General features: G+C 41.9%; 1 protein-coding gene across 2 annotated transcripts; it reads left to right on the forward strand.

The window, feature by feature from the left end:
* Positions 1-602: 602 nt before the first annotated feature.
* Positions 603-20,052, forward strand: LIX1L (limb and CNS expressed 1 like). Of its 2 annotated transcripts, XM_004285787.4 has the most exons (6): positions 605-990; positions 9,562-9,725; positions 12,220-12,360; positions 16,808-16,903; positions 17,202-17,279; positions 17,834-20,052. In XM_004285787.4, exons 1-6 carry the CDS (start codon positions 699-701, stop codon positions 18,074-18,076), a joined length of 1,014 nt encoding a protein of 337 aa, XP_004285835.1. In that variant the 5' UTR covers positions 605-698; the 3' UTR covers positions 18,077-20,052. The 2 variants fall into 2 exon arrangements, with proteins under 2 accessions (XP_049555609.1, XP_004285835.1); XM_049699652.1 differs by lacking the exon at positions 17,202-17,279 and having other exon boundaries at positions 603-990.
* The last annotated feature ends 822 nt before the right edge of the window (positions 20,053-20,874 follow it).

The raw sequence follows: 20,874 nt of genomic DNA on the forward strand, positions 1-20,874 counted from the left end.
ATTTAATTTTGGACAATTTATCTAGCCTCTCTGTCAGTTTCTTTATCCGTAAAATAATAAAGTCTAGTTAGTGATTGTGACTATTAATGACAGTGCACTAAAGTACATTGTATAGTGTCTGACAAACAGTAAGTATATGCTCATTAAATGCCAGTATCTTTCCTTGCTTTAGCTCCACCACCAATTGCATGTGATCTTGGACAAGTCACGTCACTTCTCTGAGCCAGTTTCCTCATCTACATCTGTAAAATGAAGTGGTCGGACAAAGGCTCTCTAAGAATCCTCTCACTCTGTCTACAGTTCTCCCCAGCCATGCATCCAGGCCTTTTTTTTTTTTTTTTTTGCCTCTAGCCTCGGCCCTGGGGTCTGGCCCGCTTTCTAGTACTCCCCACAGGACTCCCAAAGACGCGCCCAAGCTAAGCCTCTCCAGTACAGAGGATGTCGCTTTTTCTCTTTGTAATTGGTTGCTCAGAACCTCCGCCCTCCTCAGTAATTTGCCTATGGCGGAGCGGCAGCCGGCCAGCTCCCGCCCCCTCTCTGGTGATTGGCATAGGACCTGGCTCACCCCCGCCCCCGCTTGACTGACGGCTGGGCTCCGGCACCTCCTTCAGTCCCTGGGCGCTCGCTGGCGGGGGAGGCTGGGACCGTTAGCTCGCCAGGCTGGCAGGCTCTGGACCGCTACTCCACTGGCGGCCGGGATGGAGACGTTGCGAGCGCAGCGGCTGCAGCCTGGAGTGGGCACCAGCGGGAGGGGCACTCTGCGAGCGCTTCGGCCCGGAGTGACTGGGGCCGCTGCAGCCACCGCCACACCCCAGGCGGGCCCCCCGCCGGCCCCGCCGCCCCCCGCACCGCCCCCGCCGCCTCTGCTCCTGTCTGGGGCCGCCGGGCTGCCGCTGCCCCCCGGCGCCGCCGGCAGCCCCGCAGTGCTGCGGGAGGCCGTGGAGGCCGTGGTGAGGAGCTTCGCCAAACACACGCAGGGCTATGGCCGAGGTGAGTCTGCGGGGTCTGGCCTCCTGTGGGACACCCTCTCTGTAAGGGAGCTTTGCTCCCACAGTCCTTTGGATCGCTTTTCCTGGCGCAGAGCCTTCACATGCATTTCCTTTTGGGGAGTTTCCTTCTGGGCTACACACACACACACACACACACACACACACACACACACACACACACACACAGACTCGCACACGCACAGACGCACACATTCATACACACGTTTAAGCCTCCCACCCCTCCCCTTTATTGAGTTACTACTATGTTCTCCAGGGACCCCTTTTTACAGGTATAACCCTCTTTTCTATCCAACCTCTTCTCCTTTAGAAATGGAATCCCTCCTGTAGCTTAATGCCTTAACATCTCTCTGCCTTTAGTCCCCGTTGTGTGGGATCCTATCCTTTATCTCAGATCCAAGACATTTCTCATCCATATCCTCTCAATCTTTCTTCTGTGATCTCAGCAATTCCTGGGCTCCCTGCTAATTTACTCCATCTCCTTAACCTTGACTTTTACATTCTTTTCTTACTTATGTCACTCTGAGATTTCCAGTGCAACTTCAGATTTGCTGGGGAATTAGGCAGTGCTTTCACAAGTTCGCTATAATTGTGCCTTTAAATCTGGACCCATACCATTGAGCCCACACCAGCTTCCTGTGACTTAATACCTCTTTGGTGTCTTTTTAAGTATGGAGCCTCACGACTCCAGCCTCTCTGTCTGGCTGGCTCTGTTTTCCTGGCCCTTGCCCAGGAACTGAGGATAAATCCCAGGCCTTGGCTCTCTCAATGTTAAATTCAGTGGAAATGAGCCAGGCAGAAACCCTATTTCCATTAGAAATCTTCATCTTAAAGATGTCTAATTTCCAGGCTTTCTGAAAAGGGGGATGTGAGAATTTTCTTTGTTGTTTTTGTTTAACCAGTGCAGAATTTCCTGAGTTTGAGTTCCAGATTTATAGTGTAACAAGAAATATATAGTGAGCGGTGTGGGATACAGCATTCAGGTCTGGAATTTCTGAGACATCACTTCTCTCTGCTTGGCTAGGTCCTGCCTGACCTGGAAGTGACTATCTTTAATTTTCTAGTTTAACATTAATACAGAGAAAGGTTGTGGGGCTTTCTCTGTAGATAGTAATGACTTTTTTTTTTCCTCCCTGAGAAAGTGCAGTGAAAAGAGCACACACACAGGCTTTGGAGTAAGACTAGTCTGGATTAAATCCCAGATTAAATCTCTGTCACTTGCCAGCTGTGTCTCTGTGGAAGCAACTTAACCTCGCTGAGCTTCAGTTTCCTCAAGAATTATGATGTGGACTAAATGAGATATTGCACCTGACACATAATGGGTACTTTAAAAAATGACAAATATTCTCTCAAATTTATTGGTTCATATTTCTTTGGGAAGAACACATCATTTTCTCTCATTGTTAAATCCTAACAGTGTAAAACCAATGGTGCCTATGAAAACAGATTTTTAGATCCATTTTGCTTTATATGCGCAATGATACATTTCCCATCAGTTTCCCTTTGTTCTTCAGCATTTTGAACTCCTACCACTGGGGCAGTCACTCTGCTAGGTGCTGGGAATGCAAATGCACATGATCCTGAAATTCATCATGAGGGAATATAATTGTTTTTCTAGTTTAATTCCTAGACTTAATAGAGCAATGTAATGGAATTGCCATTAGCTATTGTCCTGTTGCTTCAGGTCTCTTTTAAGTCGGGACCAAGGGAAGGTCTTTGCCTCTGGGCATAGGAGTAGCCAGGAGTGGGCGCCCTAAATCTGAAGCCACCTTCTTAGAAACTTATAGGTGTTTATTAAAATTGTAGAGGAGTGGCAGTTTTCTTCTCTGGGTTACCTGGAGAGGCTCTTGTCTAAACTGAGCATCCTGTAAAACCTTTTTCATTTCCTTAGAAAGGATGAGGGAACAAGGGGATTGTACTGACCAAGAGCAATCAGTCAGGATTCAGACTCTCCCGCAATTCTTCCCTCCAACCTCCCTACCTCCCACCACAGTCCTTCTCATTATTCTTGAGTTTCTCATTTCCAGTCTGGGTGTCCAGCCAGTACTTTGGGAAAGTTTGGCAGATAGTTTAGCTTCAGGCAAGCGGAATCTCTGCTGATTTGGCTCAGAAGTCCTTCACCACATGGAATCACTTATTCTGCTTCAATTAATAGGTAAAGCTGCCATTGGCATATGTCCACATACCTTTGTGACTGATGGCATGGTATTTGGGGGCTGGCTCTATTCCCCTGAATATAATTTACTTTAGTCATTGCCTAGACCAGTCCTCAATCCAGCAATGCTTTACTGCACCATCTTCAATTCAGATCTTTCATCATCTTCTTCCTGACTGCTCTAAATTTACCTTTGCCAGGCACAGTCTTTAGACCTGACTCATGTAGGATCTCAGCATTTATTTTTTTTAATTCTTCTGTCATTTCACTTGTTTGTCCTATATCTCTCCCCGCAGTCCCTGCCCAAGATACACACCTAGCTCAGTATGCTACAGGATCTTAATCAGTCTATAGGATTTGGAATCAGAGAACCTGGCCCTGTCAAATAATGGCTGTGTGATCTTGGATAAATTACTTTATCTCTCTAGGCCTCATCTGTTCCATTCATTCATTTAACGAATATTTATTAATCACCAGTGGTGAACAAGACAGGTACTCAGTCCCTATCTTCATGGAGCTCACAGTCCACTTTATAGAGCCTCTGTGAGGATTAATGGTGCAATAAAACAGGATAGTACAACAGAAAGAGGGTTGGTTTTGGAGGCAAACAAACCTTGGTTCTAAATCCTGGTTCTGCCACTGTGGCTTGTTCCTTAGCTTGTTCACCATTTGTGCAATAGCTATTATAATACCTATCTTAATAGTTCTGCATGGATTAAATGAGATAATGAATGTAAAGCACACAGCACATAGTACTCAATGAGTGGCTGCTATTATTACGCATGTGGATATGCTTTGATAACTGTGCATTTGATAGGTATTGTTAGCATTACCGTTTCCTTTGCCCCTTTTTCCGCGTGGCATATAGACCCCTTCTTCTAACGGCTGACAGCTGGTAGTCTCTAAGCTGGCACGATTGCCTGAATGACCAAGTCACTTTCCTTGCTCTGTAACTTCTGTGTTGCCCTCGTCAAACCTATCTATTTTAAAATTATTGCTGTCCCTTTATATCACAGTATGGTTACATGATTGGAAATTCTGCCCAGCTACTCCACTAGACTGAACAAATGAATCTTGTGTGGTATTTTCTGTTTACAGTTTTTCCTTTCCCTCAGAATCACAGACAGCTTCTTTGTTGTGAGTATGTAGTTAAAATGATTGATCTGAATGTTTCTAATTTTTGGAATGTTGGATTAGACCCTGTATTACTTTCCTGTGGCTGCTGTAACAAATTATCACGAAGTTGGCTTAAAACAACAGAAATTTATTCTCTCACAGTTCTGGAGTCCAGAAGTTCAAAATCAGTATCACCGGGCGAAAGTCAAGGTGTCACAGCAGGTCTGTGCTCCCTCCAGAGGCTCTAGGGGAGAATCTGCTTCCTTGCTTCTTCCAGCTTCTGGGGGCTGCCAGCATTCCTTGGCTTGTGACTGCATCATTCCAATTTCTGCCTCCATGTGCATGCTGCCTTCTCCTCTTCTGTGTTTCATCAAGTCTCCTTCCCTAAGGACACCTGTGATTACATTTAGGGCCCACCAAAAATCCATGATAATTTCCCCATCTCAGATCCCTAACTTAATCACGTCTGCAAAATCATTGCCACATAAGGTAACATTTACAGGTTCCAAGGATTAGGACATGGACATCTTGGCAGGGGGCACATTATTCAGCTTACCATAGTCCTCTCCCAAAGTCACATCACTTTTCAATCCTTCCCTTCCATCCCTTCCAGAGACTATGCACTGTGGGCTATTCAGGGATACCTTCTACAAATTGAAACAGGAAATGTCAGATGAAGTATTGTTAACCAGCTTCCCTATCTTCATAATAATGTGAATTAAGCCAGGCCAGACTATTCTCATCATCCTGTATGATCAGAGAGAACCTTCTCACTCACCTCTCAATTCCATTATCTGTTTATTATCTATTTATCCATGCTGCCCCACTACAAGATTGTATTTATTTTTATAAAATTTTTATTATAGTTTCATGTGGTGTTTTTTTTAATTTTTAAAAAAATGTTTATTTATTTAGCTGTGCTGGGTCTTAGTTGCAGCAAGTGGGATCTTCATTGCAGCATGCAGGCTTTTAGTTGCAGCATGCAGGATCTACTTCCCTGACCAGGGATCAAACCCAGGCCCCCTGCCTTGGGAGCATGGAGTCTTAACCACTAGACCACGAGGGAAGTCCCCATGTGTTGTTTTAATGTTTTTACTCTGGTGGGTATACAATCTGTCTGTCTTGCCTCTTAGACATTCATCTAATATTTTATCTCCTAAGGAAAAAACAAAAGTATTATCTTTCTTGTTGTTGTTCAACATTATGGTACAAGCACTTAAATATTCCTCACTATCTTGATCTTTCGTGTCCCTTTCAGCCCAGCATCCATCAGTGACTTCCAAAAATTAATTGTAGCTGTCAGATATGTATGTCTCAGTAATTGCTACCCTCCTACCTCACTGTCCCTTTAACCATCCTTACGTAAACCATTATATCCATGATTCCTCACTGAAAATCTGATCAAAACTATGAGCACCCTCCCTACACCCCCACACACACAAATACTCATACGCACACACACACACAGACACACACACATGCTTAATTTTACTTAGAGTGTTAGGGGACTTGTGAACCCCCATGAAGTTCAGCCATGGTCTGGACCTTGGGCCCTGGGTTAAGATTCCCAAATTGGAAAAAACATGGGCATCAGAATTTCTACTTTCATGCCCCACTTCTGCCACAGCTATGTGACCTCAACCAAGTCATTTCTTAGCCTGACTTGGACTAGATAATCTCTAAAGTCCCTTTCAGCTCTAGAAGTGAATGAGTCTTATGAGCATTTTCAAACGTAGATCACAATTCATTGCTTTTTTCCTGATCACTTTGCCCAGTTTCTCATTTCATGCTCACATTTCTGAAATAAGACTCCCTGTTTCATTTGGCTTTGAGTAATCATTAAAAAATAGTCCTGTACTCTGTGCCAAAAGGGATTTAACTGGACATGGAATGGACATATGCTTTTTAATAGGACCTTCCCCATTATAGCAGTCTCCTCCCCTTCCTCTTTATTTCAATATTCTCCCTGTTGTTTGCATGTCAGGAGAGCTGTCACCCAGCACATTGTGCTAAATTGTCTCAAAGAGGGAACTGGGCCTGAAAAGAGCTCAATGAAAAGAACAAGAGTGGCTAAGCTTTCTAGGCAGCAGTGACCTCTGAAGAGCCTCTGCTAAAACCAAGGGTGGGAAAAAGAGAGTTTTCTTTTCATGCTGTCTTTTAATGGAAGAATGAATATTTTAAAAAGTCAGTTAAATGTAGAGTATTAGTAAAGAACTTATGCTGCTTTTCAAACCCTGGCTGGTACATGGAGTGCTTGCTTCAGTTGCAGAGCAGGTAAGATAAGTTATTATTGCCCACTAGCTTTTGAACACCTTCCTGGCAGGGAATGTATGTTATTCATCTTTGCATCTCTAACGCCTAGAATAGAGCTATGCACCTATTAAGTGCTCAAATTTTTGTTTAATGTGTGTGTGGCAGCCATGAAAACGTGTTTAATATCTCCAGCTGCCGGGAGCATAATTGACTGACAGCCTTAAACTGCTGTTCCCTCTGAGTTCATCACCACATTTGCACTGAGGCCACACATCCTGCAGGCTGCTCCCAGTCAATGACTGAGCACAGCAGGGGTCCTAACTCAGGCACATCCTAGTGAGATGTGGGATTCCTTTGGCTTGAGGACTTCCTACTGGCCTGGCCAAGCCTTTCTTGGAACGGTGCTGCAGTCTGAGACTCACATATCCAAACTTCCTGCCTTCCCTTTCTCCTTCCACAGGTGTCAGACCTAGAACATGGTCTGAAGGCTCTCCCTTCTCCTGCTTTCTCCCCAGTAAATCTCTTGCCTGTCTGTCCCATCTTGGTGTCTTCTCCTTGTCAGATCTTAACTAATGTAATACAATAGAATTAATGAGTCCTTGTTGTAACTAAGAGTAGAGAGTGGTCATGTTGGATGATATTGGAGAATGTGTGTGATGAATTTTTATTACGAGGCTTTAGTTAAAGCCATTTGAAATGTTTGGAACCTTAGAGTCAAAAGAGATCCTTTCTAGGCCTTCCCTGGTGGCGCAGTGGTTGAGAATCTGCCTGCCAATGCAGGGGACACGGGTTTGAGCCCTGGTCTGGGAAGATCCCCCATGCCACGGAGCAACTAGGCCCGTGAGCCACAATTACTGAGCCTGCGCGTCTGGAGCCTGTGCTCCGTAACAAGAGAGGCTGCCATAGTGAGAGACCCGCGCGTGTAGAGTGGCCCCTGCTTGCTGCAACTGGAGAAAGCCCTCGCACAGGAACGAGGACCCAACACAGCCATAACTAAATAAATAAAATTAAAAAAAAAAGATCCTTTCCAAAAACAAACTGATTTTATCCCTCCTTCCATTTAAAACTCTTCAAGAGATTTCCATTGCTCCTAGGATAAAGCCAATATTCTAACATGACCCACCAGGTCTGACCTGATCTGGTCCCTGCTTTTGTGTGTGTGTGTGTGTGCAACCTCACCTTGCATTTATACTACCCCTCACTCTCTCTTTTCTGGCCACACTAGTCCCTTTATTCACCATATTTCCTGCTGCTGCAGAACCATCGTACATGCTATTCCTTCTGCTCAGAGCACTATTCTCTCACCTTTTTGCCTAGGGAATTCATACTTATATCTGAGCTTAAATATTACCTTGTCAGGGTAGCTTTCTTTGACCTTCTTAATTAGTCAGATGCTCCTACATTTACCACCATTTACCACTCCTTTATAGCATTTATCACTGTTGCAATTTTTCATTTGTAAAAATTGTATGGTGTATGTGTATGGTTTTGCTCACTATTGTAACAGCCTAGCACCCAGCACACAGTCTAGCACAGAGTAGGTACTCAATACATATTTGTGGAATAATTGAATCCAAGTATTGAGGGATGAAGGGAACTGTTCTGGAATTTCTGAAATACAGTGTCAAGTCTGGAGTTTGATTTTACCCTATATACAACTAATAACATAGCCGGTTACTGTTTCATGGATGCTGGCAGAAGTCAAGAGACTTCTGGGTCAGAGACAGAGGACTTTATTACTCATAGAACAGCAAGTAGCATGAGCATCCTGTTTGCTTGCATTGGTTTCCCCTGTCTCCCAAGTCTGATGTGGAGGGCTCAGGTGGATGCTTACAGGCCATGGGTTGCATTACAGGAGAGGAACACTGAGCTTGGGGAACCTGCCATTTTATAGCAAACAGTAAGCAAGCTTGTTCTTTGTCCCAGAGGGAGATATTACTTCATCCCTCAAGGTTTCTTGCTGCAAATTAAATCCTGAGAAAGGGCCCAAGTAAGGAGCAGTCAGGGCCTTGAAATCTTGGCATACCTAGCAAGATGGAAAGTAGTGCAGGAGACCTGTGGAGGAGTGTTTCCCAATATACAGTCCTTCCAAAGATCATTTATGCCTAGGGAAAGCCTCAGAATTCATTCCCTTCCTCCCTTCCCTCCTTCCTTCCTTCCTTTCTTTTTTTCTCTTTCTTTCTTTCTTTCTTTCTTTCTTTCTTTCTTTCTTTCTTTCTTTCTTTCTTTCTCTCTCTCTTCTCTCTCTTTCTCTCTCTCTGTCTCTCTCTGTCTCTCTGTCTCTCTCTCTCATATATATATAGTATACACATAGTATTCCAGAATGGAAAAGGAATCTATTCATGGGTTTGCTCACCAGAAGCACAGCCTTGAAAATGGCTAATAGGGCCATATTTCCTTGAGTGACAGTATTATATAATTGACTCTGGAACATTGACTCTGGAACCAAGACTGCCTGGGTTTGAGTTCTTGCTCTTCTGCTTTCTAGCTGTTATATCCTTGGGCAAGTTATTTAACCTCCCTATGTCTCATTTCCCTCATCTGTAAAATGGGGAAAATAAAAGTACCTGCCTCATAAGATTGTTGTGATTAAATAGGTAAAACGCTTGGAGAAAATGTGACATACAGTAAGTGTTCAGTAAATGTTAGCACTTATGATCATGGTGGTTATTACTCTTCTAGGCCAGCTGACCAATTGTGGAATAATCTACTTCATCAGTCAGTGATAATGGTATGCTGACCTTGGAAACTCTGGCCTCCAATATTTATGCTATTCTCCTTTGGTGTCTAGGACTAATCAAATGTGAACTAGGGAAGTAGCGGAGGAGGGCAGGCATACTCTGGTCTTCCTATGCAAATGGACTTAATCACAGCATAGGCTTATTAATTAAAATGCTTTTAAATGGTAATAGGTAGGGAGCTAAGGGGGCTAGATTCTTAATGTAAGTACAGGTTACAGATACTGTATTGAGGCAGAGCACTGCTTGGAAGCGTTCTTACTGCTGAACTTAACTACTTCTTTTTTTGCAGTGAATGTGGTGGAGGCACTTCAGGAATTCTGGCAGATGAAACAGTCCCGTGGGGCTGACTTGAAGAATGGGGCTCTCGTGGTTTATGAGATGGTTCCCTCCAACAGCCCTCCCTATGTCTGCTATGTCACCCTGCCTGGGGGAAGTTGCTTTGGGAGTTTCCAGGTAAGAGTTCTGAGGCAGCAGTAGCAAAGATAAACGCTTAGGTGCTACTAATGTCTTTCTCTATCACTTTGGCCATTAAATCTCTATCCAAAGTCACATATTTGAGGACTTGGACCAATTCTGGGCAAATCATTCTGATAAGCATCTGAGGCTCATTTGAGCAGAAAAAACCTCAGTAGCATGCTTTTCTTTTAACCATACTCAAATTCAAAGTGGGTTTGAGTTTTTGAAGGCTGAAAGAAAAGCAGACTACTAGCATCTAACTCACGTTCTAATCTGGCTTTCCAACTTCCTGCTATCTCTTTTTCAGGACGTAGAATAATACTCATTGCCCCCGGTACTTTTTCTTATCACTATCACTAAGGAAAGCAATGTTTGAGGACTCTAAGAGATCAAAGGAGAGGGACTATATATGGTGGAAATAGTACTCATCTAAGCGTTAGGAGATCCAAATTCTTGTTCCCCTGACTGCTAACAGGGCAAGTCGAGTAATTAATCTGGGCCTCAGTTTCCCCATCTATAATATGAAGGAGATAGATTAGATTATTTCTAACCAGTATTTCTGGTACTAGCATTCTACAGTTATATGAAAGTCCTGTAGTATATGATGATGAAAAGCGCTGATGCTATTACAGGGTAACGAGAAATTTGACTAGTGTGAATATTATCATCAAAGATGGATTTTTCACATTGCAGATAGGAAGGTAGCCTCCTGAAATGTCAACTTAGAGCCTGAGTAGGAATTTAGAGAAGAGACTAGACACTTTTGTTCTGTTTTCTGTATGGTTTATATAACCCTTAGACAAAGTTATACCCTCTGCTCTGTGCTTCCATAGTGCCTTGAGCTTCCCCTATCATATCATTTATCAAAACATATCATAATTGACTGTTTCTCTCTCCTAGTGGACTATGCTCCACGGAGGCAGAGGTAGTGTCTGTCTTCTTTCTTGTTCAGTTTTAAATCTCTACCATCAAACTCAGTGCCCAGCAGAGAACAGACACTTAATAAATCTGTTGCATGAATGAGTGCCATTGTAGCTCAGTTCCTGCCTCAAACGGAAACAGACCTAAGGAAGCTTCATTTCAAATTGGGTGACTAAATTTTTCTCTCAGAACCCCAGCCATTTCAGAGAAATAAACATATGCCCAAGATGACTAATGTTTATCTTTTGCTACTAGAAAATAAGACCTTTCCTTCCTTTTCCCACCTCACCATACTGTTGATTAAAGATTTAATAATTTTATGGGGATGCCCCAAACTGGACCATCAGAGTAATTTGATTTCTGTTATTTCCTGAAAGAGTAGAATTATCTATCTTGGCCCCTTTTAGCTTATATCTTTTATATCCACTTTGGCAGGTGAAATTTCTCCTGGTGGTTTTCTTCATAGATGACTTTTCAGAAAGAGCACTATATAGTAGAAAGAGTAGCAGGCTAGTAAATAGTGAGAGAAGTGGAAACAGAGAAACTGAATAAGCAAGAAGACAGGATTAATGCACAAAATTCCATATGTTGTTTCAGAGAGACCTGTCAGCTAAAGGAAACTGGGAATTACTGATATTAAGGATGGTTAAGTAGCAAACATAACCTGGTCTACTTTTTAAAACTATAACATCACTTTCTTCCTTTTCTCTCATCCTAATCACAAGTGACAGAGGGCACAGAGGCCTTTGAGGCAGCCAGTGAAGATGAATTATAAAGGTGGCTAGGGATCTGAAGTTGAGTGATTTAAGACTTTTGAAAATCAGGCTTGTTCTATGATACTACATATGTTGGAAACAATGTAAAAACATGAATTAATTTAAAAATTTTTCTTGTTTTCCTCGGGTCAGCTTTCCTTTCCCTAGCCACCTCTCTTCTCTTTGCTTCTACTGGGAGCGGGTGGGGGAAGACTATAAAATCCTTCCTCAGACCTTAGACTCTGTTCAGGGATAGCTCCGTAGCCCACTACATTATTGGGGAAACTGCCTGCACATAGCTAAAAGAAAAGTCCAAGAATCCCAAATGGGTGCTTCTGATAGAGACTAGAGGGCTCCTCTGCAGAAGCAGCTTAGACATAGCTTTGTTCTAATCTTAGGTTATCTAGAGGGATGAAAAAATTCTTGCCTGTCTGCAGAATAAGAGAACAAGATACAGATTTCTAATAGACTGGCCAGAATCTGGCTTTTGGGTAATTAATTCTCTTGACAGTTTAAACAGGGGTATTTTTCATATCCAGTGATTATATGCTGACCTCAGCAGTCTTCTTCATCCTGCATTCAATTTGGTATGAGCTACAGCTGTCTCCAGTTCCTTAATGACTTCAGGATGTTGAATCAAATTTATGTTTCCAAATGCCCCAACCATTTTACAATAAAAACTTTGGAGGGTGTGTTGAACAAACTGATTTCGCCAAAGAGTATCCAAGTGTCTTCTATCCCAAGTGTTTCCCTCCCACTTTTCCTTCCTCTCTCAGATACACATGCGCACATATTTTCTCTGTCTCCCTGCCTAGTTTTGCCCCACAAAAGCTGAAGCCCGGCGGAGTGCTGCAAAGATTGCGCTAATGAACTCTGTGTTTAATGAACATCCTTCCCGAAGAATCACTGATGAGTTCATTGAGAAGAGTGTCTCTGAGGCCCTGGCATCTTTCAATGTAAGTTACTTGGAGTTGGAAGGGAGGAGAGTGGGGGATGGGAGAATTGGCTGATTGGGAAATCTTGTATATTCCCGGGAAACAGAGCATGAATTCTTGGTTTTCCTTCCTGTCTGCATTTCTGTTCTTTCTGTTTATTTTCTGTCAGTCTTTTGTATTATATGCTCCACATGTCTCAGTCTCTAATTCTGTGTGTGTTTTTGTTTTTGTTATTTTGTCTCTTTGGTATCTAGAAACCTTTACTTCAAGATTTATGGAAGTTTAGAGGTATTACAAAATAAAAATTGAGCTTGAATTTCACTTTTCCCAATTTTGGTTTAAGACCTTAGTCCCTTCTTCCTTCACTGTTCCTTTTTTTATGATTGTTTTTATTGTCACTTTGTTTCCTGCCTCCATTACTTCATCATATTAATGAAGAACACTTTATAATACAAGGTCTTGTCTTTTTACCTGTCTAGGAATGGGGAGTGTAATTTATTTACTCCCTTTAAAAAGAACATCTGTTCTTTAAATGATAATGATAATGATAATAACCATAGCTAATCCTAACTGAGTATTTATTTTGTGCCAGGGACTCTTTGAGGGGATTTATATGTATTTTATCTCATTTGATCTTCACAACAATCCTATGAGGTATGAGTACTATTATTACCCCTATTTTACAGATGAGGAAACTAAAAACACAGAAGTGAAGTTTTGCCTAAAATAATATAGCTTGTAAATGGTAGAGCCAAGACTAGAACCCAAGTCAACTTACAGACTTTTCTAGCTTAGAGGTACATCTTAGAAATTAGCACTGCCTTCTTCCTCCCTCTGCACAAGATCATTGATAGGGAGATAAAGTCAGATCAATTTTCTGTTTATGTTTTCTTTGTATTTATGATGTAATTACATATACTAACTCCTTCAGTTATCTGTTTTGTAGATTAGTATTGAACACTCTGAATCATAATCCCTCTGTAGCCTAGGACCCGTCTGTTTTTCTCCTGTTACTTTTTGCCCCAGTCAGCAGTATCTGCAAGGAATAAAAACATTTTTATATTAATCAAATCAGTTAAAATTAAGAAAGCACATTTTTCACTCTTAAGTCACCTAGTGTATTATAAAATGAAACATTAGATTGGATTATAGAAAGCAGTGGTTATGAGCATGGGCTCTGAATTCATCGTTTTGAAATTATGGTTCTACTTGTTATGTGACTTTGAACAAGATATTTAATCTGTCTTGGTTTCCTCATCTGTAGAATAGGATAACAATTATACCTATCACATAGGATTATTGGATAAAAGAGAATATGTTCCAGCACTTAGTACATGTTATCTGTTTAGGTGCCTTTAGATGCAAGTAATAGAAAATCTCACTTCAAGTTGACTTAATAAATAAAGGAAGGAAATGTATTATCTAACATGATAAGAAGTCTAGAAGTAGGGCAGATTTCAGGGCTAGATAATTCGATGGATCAAGAATGTCATCATCTAGGATGGCAGCCCCAACCTGGACTTCAAGCCTGAAGACCAGTCCCATTTTGACATAAAGGACGAGTTCTGATGTCCCATCTGTAGGAGCACACTTTTGGGAGGGTCTGGCAGGGAGACACTCAGGTGCAAAATCTCCCGCAAAATTGGCTGCCTGGGCCTCTGGTCACTGGATCTGAATAAAGCAGACATTTAACCTGGGGGAAAAAAAAAGAATGTCATCATCTACTGGCCCAAATTCTTTCCATCTCTCAACTCAGCCATCCTCTAGATATTGGCTTTGCCCTTGGGCTGACTCCCCTCAGGGTACAAGACAGCTACAGAGTTCCAGTTGTTAAATACAGACAAAACTAAACTCAGAGACAGAAAGAGACCATCTTTTCTCGTGTCTCTTTAGTAGTAAGGAATCTTTTCCCAGAAGCTCTCCGGCAGAACTCCCCTCTACCACCCAATGCCCAGAATTCCCACCTTAAAACCAGTCACAGGCAAAAGGGATTAGGATTTACCCACTGGAGTTAGGATAAAATCACTCTTCTCTGAGGCAATTGGGAGATGTATAGGCACTAGAATAAGATTAAGGTTCTTTAGTAAGGAAGAAGGAAATAGATATTGGATAGGTCACCAGCAGTGTCTGCTACAAAGTGTTTAAGAAATGTAAACTATTATTCTTCTCATGCCAGTATTCTTTTTTGATTAACCCCCCAAATTGAGAACTTAATGGATTTCTCATTAATATCCCAATGGAATTCCCATACTCCAGAATAACAATTTTCATTTGGTCTTAGCCATGGGCAAAGAGTGATGTCCACATTCTTTGCTTTTAGCTTTTGTCCTTCAAAAGTCCTGAATCTGATACTATATTATGTCTTTTGACAAATCACCTAGGCTCTGTGGGTCTGAGTTTCCTCATTTGTAAAATAAGTAGGTTAAATTAAAATTAACTCTAATTCCTTTCCAATTATATTCTAATGTTCCTACCACTAATCAAGTATTCTGTGATTAAATGTTTATTGAATAAATGGAGCTCATATATCACCTTGTTAGGTGTAGAAGTGTCATATGTGGTGGAACTTGCCAATGGTGGGTCATTCCACACTGGTGTACTCCAAATAGGTTACAGATGTGCCATGATATTGATCCCCTCAACTCTCAGGGGAATTGAACAAGGCCTAGGGCGGATGGACTCCTCTGCCCCACAGCCTCTGCTGGCAGCTGCTCTGCCAGCAGCCTTCTCTGTATATCCCAGTTGGCTGTACAGATAGGGTCATTATTTTCTTTGGGCCATATCATGGAAAAGTTTGGAGGTACTGAATAAGGTATCGCATTGAACTATTAAAGATAAAAATGAAAACTATTGCTTGCTTTAAAGCCCTAAATCCTCATGGTGAAAATTACCACCATTTTCCTTCCTGCCTCTAGATTTTCACTTCTAAATACAAATTTTGTGATCTTTGCTTCACCAGAAAGATTAACTACATGTGGCATGATTGTTTCTCATGAGCCACAAAACAAGTGGTTGATTTTGAGTAGTTCTGACTTCTTGTTAATTCTAGCACAGTGAAAGCAAATAATAATAATAAACTAGCACTTATGGTATACTTACTAAGTGCCTGGCATTATTTTAGGTGTGATACATGTACAGTACAACCTCATGATAAAGCATCCCACAATAAACTGAATTTGGATATAACTTGATTGGCTCCTGACCCCTATCCAGTCCCCTTGCTCAAAGAGAGCAGAATAAAGTTCTTATCTTGGGAGGTGGGGGTGTGTGTGGAACTGGCTAGAAAGAGCAGGAAACTTCTCAGGAAGCAGGAGGAGAAAGTTGGATCCCTGTGTTCCCAGTAGTCTCCTGGCCTTATTCTTCTAGATCAGGTTGACAAAAGGGTCACTAGTAAACCAGGAGATGCCCTTATTTTGGGAGTCCCTGCAAGACCTAGGATCTGGAATTATCTCCAGTAATATGAAACCACCACCAAATAGCACAAACCAGAGCCAGTACCTGAATGGATTTGGATTGTGTAACTGGACACCAGGTCCAATACAATAATGCACCCAAATTGTATGATTGGAATTGTTAGACTGCATTTATCTCTTTTTAAGTTTAAATTTAAAAACTCTTTAATTCTTAAAACAATCCTGTAAGGTAGATCTATGATTGTTCTCATTTTACAGTTAAGGTAGCTGAGGAACAGAGAGGGTAAATAACTTCACCAAGGCCGCGAGACTAGTAGGAGCTCTAGTCCACGCTCTTAACTTCTATACTGTATTGTTTTTTTGTACACACTAGGCTTGCAGGTAGGACAATGTATCTTAGTTCTACCCCTGCGGGGTCATGTCGCCAGTAGAAGACACATGAAGCAAATGTCCAGGAGGCCAAACTGCTACCCAGAATTTGCCATGCTTATGACTTTTATTGTTGCCCTTTAAAATGCATTTGTCAATTGTCCTCTAGGCTAGTCCAATCCTGTATGCTGAACTCACTCTGTTATTTTAGCTAAATCAGGACTCTTCTCTATGTTTCAGTGTTCCCCCTTTTGTAAAATAGGGAAAACCAGGTTGACTTTTCTCTGTCACCTAAGTTAAAATGTGTGGTGACTTTGGAGGCCTCTAGGACTGTGCTGACCAGCAGAATAGCCACTAGCCACATATAGCTATTGAGCATTTGAGATGTGGCTAGTATGAATTGAGATGTGCTGTAAGATGAAAGAGATACCAGATTTTGAAAACTTAGTACAAGAAAAAGATGTTTCATTAATAATTTTTATAATGATTATAGTTGAAATAATATTTTGAGTTTATTAGGTTAAATAAAATATGCTATTAAAATTAATATTTATTGTATATTTTTTACTGTAATGTGGCAACTACATTAAACATGTGGCTTACATTATATTCCTCTTGGACAGTGCTCTTTGAGGTGATAATCCTGATTGAAAATCTATTTGTCTTTTCCTCTCCTCTGTTACCAGGGCAACAGGGAAGAAGCTGACAACCCAAATACAGGGATTGGTGCCTTCCGATTCATGTTGGAATCCAACAAGGGCAAGTCAATGTTGGAGTTCCAGGTACTATACTATTCTATCTACTTCCCTGGCTCTAATAACATGGGTCAGCCTGTATACACACACACACACATACACACGTGCGCGCACCTCCTACTAACACTCGATTGGAAAGGAAGGCAGAAAAGGTTATTAGGATATTTTTCAAAATATAAATATCTTCCTTCCCCCAAAGACGTATCAGAGTTGGTATAAGAGATGCTGCCACAACTACATTTTGTGAAAGTTTCCCCATTTAATTCTGATGCAACCCCCCAATATATATGCCACTGTCCTGGCACTTCATATTTTCTTCCTCCAGGAGCTAATGACAGTTTTTCAACTGCTGCACTGGAATGGCAGCCTTAAGGCCATGAGAGAAAGACAGTGCTCTCGGCAGGTAAGAGTTCCTATGGGTGAGGGGAGTCTGGCAGAAGGACTATTTTTTTAAAAATATTTATTTATTTATTTTGGTTGCACCGGGTCTTAGTTGCGGCACATGGGCTCCTTAGTTGTGGCATGTGAACTCCTAGTTGTGGCATGCAAACTCTTAGCTGCAGCATGCACGTGGGATCTAGTTCCCTGACCAGGGATCGAACCCGGGCCCCCTGCATTGAGAGCACACAGTCTTAACCACTGTGCCACCAGGGAAGTCCCAGAAGGACTATTTGGAGGTGGATGTTGTGTTAGAATAAGCAAGCCTACCAGGTTGTGAATCTTGAAAGCCTTACTTAAAGGCTTCATTCCCATAATCTTTCCTTTTAAAATCTTAACTGTGATTCTTTTACCTGCCTTGCTTCTCCCACCAGGAAATTCCCCATAAGAATCTCCTCAAAGGACTCCAGTGCTGACTTCAGTTACGACTCAAAGGCTGAGAGTTCCTAGTCCCAGTTGGGTCAATGTGGTATGAACCTTTACTTTGTCCGTGACTTTGACATTCCTCTCCCCCTCCAGGAAGTGTTGGCTCATTATTCACACCGGGCCCTAGACGATGATATTCGCCACCAAATGGCATTGGACTGGGTGAGCCGGGAGCAGAGTGTGCCAGGAGCGCTGTCTAGAGAGCTGGCCTCTACTGAGAGGGAGCTGGATGAAGCCCGGCTGGCAGGCAAGGAGCTGCGCTTCCACAAGGAGAAGAAAGATATTCTCATGCTGGCTGCTGGGCAGTTGGGCAACATGCATTCTTCCAGTTGCTAGGCATCTACCCACATACTCCCCATCCTCTCCAGGCCCGTTTTTTATATGTCCTTTCTAAGACTTAGTGTGATTTCTGTACATACTTTCTCAGTTTTATACTTTAAAATACATATATATATATACATATATATATATGTATAAATTCTACACCTGGATTCCTATTTGCTGAGAGATCCCTCTTCTTACTTGTAGTTTTTGGATGTAGTTGCTTTTAAAACATCTCCACACCACTTTACGAGAAGAGCAGGCTGTCTTTGGAGCTTTGTTAGCTCTTACACTCCAGTAACTCTGTGTAGTCATTTCAATAGCACAGAGTGATTGACTAATTGTTCATGTCTCCTTCTTTTAAAATAACAGGGAGCTTGAATAAGGACTGTGTGCCCCACCCTCACCCTCATTCCTGCTTTCTCTTGGACCCAACAGGACATGAAAATGAAGACTTCGGCTTTGGTTTCTCTTGAGCTGGGGCTACTTGGTACCAAGTTGTTCCTCCAGTAACTAGATATTTCCTAACCTACACCCCCCGCCTCCACACCACTACCTTACTCCTCCTCTGCCTGCAAATGGTACTTCATTTTGGGGGCTTCCTTACTTTATTATTTGGAAGGAAGTGGAGATCTGGTTTCTTATTTTTAAAATAATTGCTGAGAAACTGCCCAGAAACAAGAGAGGGAGTATAAACACAATCTGTAGGGGTTTATCACCTATGTTGCTTCTGGGGCATGCATACCATACCATACCAGTAGTCCAGATTTCCAGTATACTCTACTGAAGGGGTCAGGGCTGAAGTTGCTTACCTTTCAGTATTCTTTTTTTACTCCTCCTCCCCTGCTCACCTAGCTTAGTTAAGCCCTGGCTATAGATCTTCCTGCCTGCAAAGACTGGTAGAAGATAAAGCATATTTCCCTCCTTTTTCTCCTCCCATCGTTTTTCTCTTTGGAAACATTATCTGTCCAATTTGGTGAGGGCTATGTTCCTCCTACTCCCACGAAGTGGCTGCTGTTTACGACCTTAGATGTATATACCTTAGATTCACATTTGTTTTCCCTCTTTTCTTTCCTCTTCCTCCACATTGATTATTAGAGCATGAGTTGATCAGAAAAATTAGATGAGACTTTGGCATTATGGCACTTCCTAATTGGAACCATGAGAGACTGCAGGAAGGGAAAGAGAATCAATGATCAGCTACCTGTGTTTTTAATACTATTCTCTTCCCCCACCTCTTTCCTGGGTAAAATAGGAGAGAAATGATCTGGAGTACAGCTAAAGCATTTCCCTTTGGGAGAATTTTTTGTAGGTCTCTCTAAGATATATTTTCTCCTTGTTTCTGTAATCGCCTTTATACTATATTATAGCTCAGTGCACTTCCTAAACTGAGTTTGGGAAATTAATGTTCCTGCAATTACATTTTCCATTTAACAGTTATACACTTTGCTTTTAGAAATGCGTTAGGAAACAGGCTACAGTTTGCTCTTTTGGATCAGATAGGGAAAAGGTGAAAGTCAGCTTTCTTGCTTTTGAAATCATCTTAGTGACCAGTACATATGGGATCAGAAGCAAGGAATCTAGCAACAATTGCATTAGTGCTTGAAAGGGATTTCCTTGAATTCTCCAAGCTCCATCTCTGTATTCCATGAAGCACATGTAGGGTTGGAGCAGAGGCTCCTACATTAAATAATAGGTGTGTCTATTCAATTTTTATTGATATTTATAATCCAGATATCATAAGCCCTCATTTCTCCTTTGCTCTTTTCTCTGGGAAGTGTTAAGGGGTGTTGAGTTATGGGAAGAACTTGTCTTTGCACCTCCTGGATTATTTTTCTCAAATACCAACCAGTAAGATCCCAAAGAACTTGAGAAAAATTGTTCCCTGATCTGTCTACTTTTGGTGTTAAAGTTTTACTTACCTTTTAGTACTTTCTATGTATTTTATATGTATAATTTTATACAATTAAAAATAGATTTTTGTCTAGTGAGCCAGATTGATTCTTTCTTGAGACCTATGTATCAGAGGAGCTCTAAAATGACCCTTTCTTTTACATATATATGAAAAAAGAACTTTTCTTAGTATTTTTTTGGTGGTAGAAATAAGGTTGTACTGCTGGGGGAAGGCATCTGCCTCTGCTTCTCCAGACATTTGAGGAGCCTGAATTTTGTTCTTGGCCCTTTCTCCTGAAGCTCTACCCATTCCGCTGGCAGTCGCACCCACTATCATACAATGCTCAAAACTATTCCTCTCACCCCAAACTGTTTTTTTTCTTTTGCGGTACGCGGGCCTCTCACTGTCGTGGCCTCTCCCGTTGCGGAGCACAGGCTCCGGACGCGCAGGCTCAGCGGCCATGGCTCACAGGCCCAGCCGCTCCGCAGCACGTGGGATCTTCCCGGATCGGGGCACGAACCCGGGTCACCTGCATTGGCAGGTGGACTCTCAACCACTGTGCCACCAGGGAAGCCCCCCAAACTGTTGAGCTTTTACATCTATATTTCCACATATTGGACATTACCACCTGAATGACACAAGCTCTTTGAACTTACATATCTAAAATAAAACCATTTCTCCATACGTGCTCCTCTGACTCCCCAGATCTGCTATAGAAATTATTATCTGCCCAGCTACCTAAGCTGCAACCTCAGATCCATCCTCAATGCCTCCCTATTATCATCTAATCAATCACTTACTGTTCAGTTTACTTTCTGTACAAACTTCCCAATCTGTTTTGTCCATATCTACCGTCTTAGTTCAGTCCTTTATCATCTCGGGGCTGGACCACTGCAGTAGCTTCCTAATTAGTCTCTAA

The sequence above is a fragment of the Orcinus orca genome, chromosome 1 (assembly GCF_937001465.1).
Source record: "Orcinus orca chromosome 1, mOrcOrc1.1, whole genome shotgun sequence".
Classification (NCBI taxonomy): Eukaryota; Metazoa; Chordata; class Mammalia; order Artiodactyla; family Delphinidae; genus Orcinus; species Orcinus orca.

Excerpts from the sequence above, each read along its gene's own strand:
- LIX1L (XM_004285787.4), top strand. The coding sequence starts at position 699 with ATGGAGACGTTGCGAGCGCAGCGGCTGCAGCCTGGAGTGGGCACCAGC. Across the intron at positions 9,726-12,219 it reads GTTGCTTTGGGAGTTTCCAG|TTTTGCCCCACAAAAGCTGA; the intron begins GTAAGAGTTCTG and ends CTCCCTGCCTAG. Across the intron at positions 12,361-16,807 it reads AGGCCCTGGCATCTTTCAAT|GGCAACAGGGAAGAAGCTGA; the intron begins GTAAGTTACTTG and ends CTCTGTTACCAG.